General features: G+C 42.9%; 1 protein-coding gene across 2 annotated transcripts in view; it reads left to right on the forward strand.

Moving 5' to 3' along the window:
• The window catches only part of UBE3C (ubiquitin protein ligase E3C), a 107,550-nt gene that overhangs the window by 13,954 nt on the left and 86,738 nt on the right, over nucleotides 1-6,858 (forward strand). For both annotated transcript variants that reach the window (XR_002100141.1, XM_019530583.1), the window contains exon 4: nucleotides 2,460-2,606. Coding sequence is in view for 1 of the 2 variants with exons in the window: in XM_019530583.1 (XP_019386128.1) it covers nucleotides 2,460-2,606 (147 nt within the window). In the remaining variant the exon portion in view is untranslated. The remainder of the gene's footprint in view (nucleotides 1-2,459; nucleotides 2,607-6,858) is intronic.

Raw genomic sequence — 6,858 nt, forward strand, 5'->3', positions numbered from 1 at the left:
TTAATAAACTTTTCTAAGATCTTCCCCAGGATAGAAGTCAGGCTGATGGGCCTATAGTTAGCCAGATCCACTTTCCTCCCTTTCTTGAAGATAGGCACCACACTGGCCTTCTTCCAGTCTTCAGGCACTACACCAGAGCACCAGGAGTTCTCAAAGATCCGTATCAGGGGCTGGGCTATAATGCTAGCCAGCTTCTTGAGTACGCTGGGGTGCAGGTTGTCAGGGCCGGCTGACTTGAGGGTATCCAGCCTGTCAAGGTGTTCCTTCACGAGGTCAGCATTAATGGAGGGGAAGGGATCTCCCTCACCTGGACCTCCCTGTTCCGTGGTGGGTGTGGGCATCCCATGGGACTGATGAAAGACTGACGCAAAGTACCCATTTACTAGGTTGGCTTTTTCCTGGGCGTCAGTTGTCAGTTGTCCCACCTAGTTCAGCAGGGGTCCAAGGTTGCCCTTGCTTTTCCTGCAGCTCCCCACGTATCTGAAAAAGGACTTGTTATTGTCCTTGATGTTCAAAGCTAGTTGGAGTTCAGTTGCAGCTTTGGCTTTCCTGGTTTGCTCCCTGCAGGACTGGATCAGTGCAGAATATTCCTTCTAGGAGGTGAATCCCATCCTCCATCCTTTGTAGGCCTTTCTTTTTAGCCTCAGGAGGTCTGCTAGATCCCTGGAGAGCCAGGAGGGCTGCTGTGCCCTCTTGCTGCCTTTCCTCCAAGATGGAATCGATTTAGCTTGTGCATTGAGGATCACTCCCTTGAGGAGCAACCACTCTTCCTGAACTCCCATCCCCCTGGGGTCGTTGTCCCTTAGGGCCTCACTGACAAGCCTGCTGAGCTTGTCAAAGTCGGCTTTCCTGAAGTCAAGAACTTCCATGCTGCTGACTGACTTGTCAGCTTTACAGCGGATGGTGAAGGTGATCAGCTCATGGTCGCTGTCACCCAGCTTCCCATCGATCACTAGGTCGCCAATTAGATCATTCCCAATAGCCAGTACCGGGTCCCAGTACCAGGTCGAGCAGCGCTTTACCTCTCGTTGGCCCATAGACTTCTTGAGTCAGGTAGAGGTCATCCATGCACGATAGGAAGCTTTGCTACCGCTCGGATTTTGCTGATTGATCCTCCCACGAGATGTCCGGGTAATTGAAGTCACCCATGACAACCATGGTCCTGGAGCATGTGGCCTCAGCCAATTCCCAGGCAAACTCCTTATCAAGCTCTTGACTTTGAGTGGGAGGTCTGTAGTAGACTCCCACCGTTGTGTCCCCTGTGCCGTATTCCCCACAGACTTTAACCTAGAACGTCTCCAGTTGTCAACTCTGGTCGCCAATATCAGCTTGCAGGGATGCGTAGCTTTCCTTAACATAGAGAGCTACATCCCTGCCCCTTTTATCTACTCGATCCCTCCTGTACAGGGTATAGCTATCTATATCTGTGGTCCATCTATATCCGTGGTCCATCAGGTCTCCGTTATCCCTATGACGTCATAATTATTTGCATTAAGCAGGAGGACGAGTTCCTCCTGCTTATTCCCTAAGCACCTGGCATTCATGTACAGGCATCATGTATGGGGGGCAGGAAGCAGGCAGCTTCTGTGGCTCTGGCTGTAGCTGTAGTTGCTGCCTTCCTTTCCCCCCTCTACCTCTGCACCCTGCTTTCTCCACCCTGAAGCCTTTTCTCCCCATCTTCCTCTACTCTTTTCCCTCTGTGCAGCCTCTGCTCCCCTGCTTTCCCCTCTCCCCCCTCCCTTTACCTTTGTTCTGTGCTGGCAGGGCCCATGCACACTCCAGCCTGGGACACTGAATATGCCTCAGCCCAGCCCATAGCAGCAGTTTGTAGCCTTCATATGGGGTCTGGGCTGTGACCATGTGTAATGACTAGAATGGGAATGGAGTTTGCTGGTGCGAAGTAAGGGTAAAGGCTGGCGGGGTGGAAACAGAAGGCAGAGGCTAGTAGGGGAAGGCAGGTCTGAAGCTGGGGGCAAGCTGCTTCACCTCCCCACACCACCTGCCTTCTGGCAGCAGTATGGGGGATGAATTAAAAGATGACCCTCCAATAATTAGCTTATGTACATCAAAATTTATAAAAAATTTTCCATGTATAGAATTTAATTTGGGAGGAGCAGTTGTTTTAAATTCAGAGTCATCTTAGGTTTGAGTAATTATGGTATTCAGCATAGTTCTAATAATTAAAAAGGTGAGCCGGATATAATTATGAATGCCTTGGATTCTTGCATAATATTTTATTATGAGTCTTCAAAATAAATTGTGAACAAAGAATCAGTATAATTCAGTGGAAGACATCTGTACAACACGAACAGTTAAATGCATATGTAATCTCAGAGTGCTACATGCATTTCATTATTTTACCTCTCAGTAAAGATGGAGACTTGTGATCAGTATTTTAAAATTGTTGCCCCTCTATTTTGATAGCAATGCATAATTTTAATTTATTTTTAAATTTTTAGCATTCTCTTCAAAGAAGTGAATTTGATCGCTGTGCTAATTTGGCCCAACCTGGAGGAACATTCTCCACTACCAGGGGAGCTAATCTGACCCTCTTAGTCCGTCAACTTCTGTTTTTCTATAGACAGAATGAAGATTCTAAGCGTTTGGTGAGTACCAGTGCAACTTGCGTCTGAAGTAAATAGTTCTGCTTTTTGCATTTTCAAGGCACATTGGCTGATTACAGACGTGAAAAAAAGACTAGTGCTTTACTTTCAGCTTGGTGCACCCCTGTGCTGGAGCACAGTGCATGCCCAGAAGAAGCATTGTGTTAGTTTGACTCAGCTTGCCCAATGTCTGTATAGATCAGGAACTTCAGTATGGCTTCTTGGCGCTTTTATTTAATAGCTGATTGAATCAGCTTTAGATAAAAGCACCAAAAAGCCTTGCTGAAGTGCCTGATCTGTACAGACTTTGGGGAGCTGGGTCAAATGAATGTGTTTTCTCTTCTGGTAAAGCACTGCTTATTTTGTTTTTTTTTGTTTTTCGACATCCGTCAGCACCCTTTATTTTTAATTTGTTCAGTAAAAATAAGGGGATAGTGGCAAAAGAAGCTTAGTTACTCTTTTGATATATTTGTTAGATTTGTGGCTTTTCTGTAACCATTTTTAAAATCCAGTTTCAGGAAAAACCAAAGTTACTATATTTTTTTGGTGTCTTATTTTCTTCCATGTACTTCCTTTTAAACCTAATTCAAATACAGTCACAAGATTTTCTTCTGATGTGTACGGAAGCTATCATCATTCACTTTTAAAAATCAAAAGCGAAATTGGGAGAATCTTATGTAAAGTACCGTACATGGCTTGTACATAAAAATTTGCGCTTACACTCTTTGCTAGCTGTGGTGTTCTATTTGTACCTAATTCTCTAGCTACATACTGACTGTGAAGTCCCTATGTGATTTTTTTTTTTTCCAGTGGTTGATAAGAACGGCATATCATTTACCAGGCCACTGTAACATTCCAAAACTTGAAATCAAGTAGGGTGTAAAAGTGTGAACATTAAAGTGTTACAAGTGTTTAAATTTATAAAGAAAATGCTTTGTAGTGCGTATAAAGCCATTTCTAAATATGTTTCAGCATAAATTTTATAAATTTAGTATGAATGTTTTGTGCATCTTGAAAGTGTTATCTAAAGAGATTCTCCTCTATTATTTCTCAATTTAGAATGACTTAGGTCTTAGGCAGCATATTGTAACTATCAGGTGAATTTTTGTCTCTGCATGGATATACATAGTGTATTAATGTCATGCTGTAAGTATGTATGGCACTTAAACACACAGTTTTAATGCCTGATATGCCTGTTTATTCTACTAGTCTATATCTGAGATTTATAAAATAACAAATCTATTTTGTGTCGCATTGGAATATGTGCATCCCCTGCTAACCCAGTTGTTCTAAGTTTTTCCAGAGCAAATTCCTACTGACACTGATGACTCAGTTATAGGCAAAGGAAGTAAATAATAACAGGAAGCTATATTTACTTGTTTTCTGTTAGAATGTGGGAACTAAAATGAGTTGACTGTAATTCTGCTTATGTATATGTTTGTTTGTTTTTAAAGCCAGTTTTAGCAGTAAGACCTTTCAACCAGATCAGTGATTGTATGGACTATATACCCTAGCATATCTTTCAGTAATGCTTGCATATGCTTACATGATGCTTTGTGTTTAATCTTATCTGAGAGAAAATAGCCATTTCTGTTTTCCCAGGATTCACTGTTTGTTTTTTTTCAAGGTCAGCTTAATCTTCATAACAGTTAGCCTCAGTCTGTTATATTTTCTCAATAATTTCTTTACCTCTGTCATTTTTTAACTTCTATAGTAATCCTTACACTACCTGTGACTAAAAATTGACAGTCTTAAAGCTGTACCTCCAAGTAATTCTCCTTCCTATGTTTATCAGGTCACTTATGTTTATTAGTCACCAGTAGTACCATTTTCCCATGGGTCCATAGGCAAGTGTAGAATTTTAAAAAGGGGGATGCAGCTGATGCTACTGATGCTGTAACTTGACCGTGGGGAGGGTAAGGGCCAGGTGTGGCTGGAGCCCCCAAGCCAGTGTGGACCACCCTGGGGGTAGGGTGGGAAGCAGATGCAGTAAGGGGGGATCCACCTACTGCCACCACCCTGGCAGGGGCAGGCCAACTGTTCTCCACATCCTCTGGCTGGAGCAGGGTGAGAGGAGCCCTGTGGCCTGCTCTGTTCCTGAGTTAGATGGAGTTAATGCTTGCCTCTGCCTACTTCCAGAAGCTCCATCTGTAGAGGGCTGCTGTGTGGGTTGCTGGGCTTCTCCCTGCTTGTTTCCCTTCCAGCTTTCCCCTGCCAGTCTGAGGGCCTCAGCTTCAGGGAGCAGCTGCATGGAGTGCCAGACTCTGCTAGGGACAGCAGTGGCAGTAAGCTGGTCCCTGTTCCACCCCCTGGGGGCTCCAGCTGAGGAGATTGCTGCAGTGGGCTCCACTAGGGACTGTAGTGGCAGCACTGTGCAACACAGCAGAAGGGGGTTTTGACCACTCCACAGCACCCCCTGATCTGTCCCTGCCTGCGTCTGTCACTTGCCACCTGAACAGCGTGCCTGTGTAGAAGGCATCCTGTAATGTTTATTTTAGCAGCTAGATATTAGATTCTTGATTAAGTAAGATATAGTTCCTAGTTCATATTTAAACTAATATTCCAATCTTTCTTCCAAACATTTAGTATTTTCATGGCAACTTCCAAACAGGCATTATTTCATCTTCTACCCATTGCAATGATTTCACTGCTGTGCCTTCCTATTCTGTAGCAATAGAAACAAAAACGTCAACAACATTTGCCAGTTATTATAAAATATTTTTAAAAAGTCTGTTTAAGAGAGCTGGTACTTAACCCTGACTTGTTCATATGTCATCAAGGTTCATGGAGGTATTTTCTGTTGAAAGAATAACCTAATTGATAATTACATTAACTTCAATGGAAATGAGCAATGAATAAAGACATAAAAAATGCATAAAACATTGAAAGAATCATAAAACTTTAGCAGCAAATCCAGGTCAGAGAGAAAGCAAAATTAGAATTTATTACTGCTGAATGCAGGATTTACCCTTGTTATATGCTCTTTAGTGCTGCATCCTTTTTTGACTTTATTTATGATGTTAGTCACGGAAGACTTTCACTTTGAGGATTTAGGGAAGAGATAGCAGGCATGCATGACAGAATGCTATATTTACTCAAATATAAGACAAGGCTGAATATAAAACGAGCCCCTGATAATTAGATTCTATATATGAAAAATTATAACAAATGTATAAACTTTCCTGGTGTAGAATCTGCTTATCAGAGGGTTGTCTTGAATTCATCTCCTCCCGCTGCTACAGCAGGGAAAATAGTGGCTGGGGAGCTCAGGTGGTCCCTTTACTTTCACCCCTCCCTCCCATTTTCCCCTTGCAGCCTTCTTGTTCCCCCTCCCCTTACTGTCAGATTGCTCAGGTTCTGTTCTCTTCCCCAAGCACAATGTGGAAGTAAGTGAGGTGCCTGTGACAGTAAGTGGGGTAAAAGGGACAGAGGGGAGAGCAGAAACTGTAGAGGATAAGCAGGTGGGGACAAGAGACTGCTGTGGGTCTGACTCTGGCCCTGACCCAGATGCCGGATTTGCAGCAGTTGCCTGCCCCCTCTTTCCATCTTGTTTATTTGAAATGCTAGGGACCAAAAAAACCACTGACTTTGCAATAAAAATGGCCATAGTAACTTGCAAAAGCAATCAGGCCTTGTGATAGAGGTGTGATATCTTTTATTAGACCAACTAGATTTTTTGCAGAAAAAATTCTTTAAGTACAAGCTTTCTGGCACAAACACCCTTCATCAGGCATAGGCAGGTCTAGAATTTTAAGAAGGAAAGATTGTAAGAGTTCTCTTGGGTAGAAATGAAAGTTCGTATTTCATAGAAGAGTGAAGGTGTGGTAAAATCTCCCGTTTGGAATAGTTCATTTTATATGCAGATTAGGCTCAAAGAAAAGTTGGAATAGTCTGTTTACCCTGAAGTTGTTTGGTGGTAAGGAGGATGTAGTCATATTTCCTTCTGGTTATGGTGTTTCATATTTCACAGAGGAGTAAATAGATGGAATGCTTTTCTGGGCAGGCATTTCTTATCTGGTAAGGTGTCTCTGAGGCTCTGTATTGATGCAAATTACCTCAAACAAAGGCAGGAGCAGGATCTCTGGTTCAGGTGATCTAACTTGCTTCCTCCTTGTAAAATTATGAAGATTTTATTTAAAAAATCAGCTAAAATGGGTAAGTTAATCCAGAACTGATACATTTTAACTTGCTGCAAACTGCTGCAAGTTTCATAGTTTCTAGGGTCGGAAGGGACCTGAACAGATCATCTAGTCCG

Source organism: Crocodylus porosus, unplaced genomic scaffold, assembly GCF_001723895.1.
Source record: "Crocodylus porosus isolate Cpor-Errol unplaced genomic scaffold, CroPor_comp1, whole genome shotgun sequence".
In the NCBI taxonomy this organism is placed as follows: Eukaryota; Metazoa; Chordata; order Crocodylia; family Crocodylidae; genus Crocodylus; species Crocodylus porosus.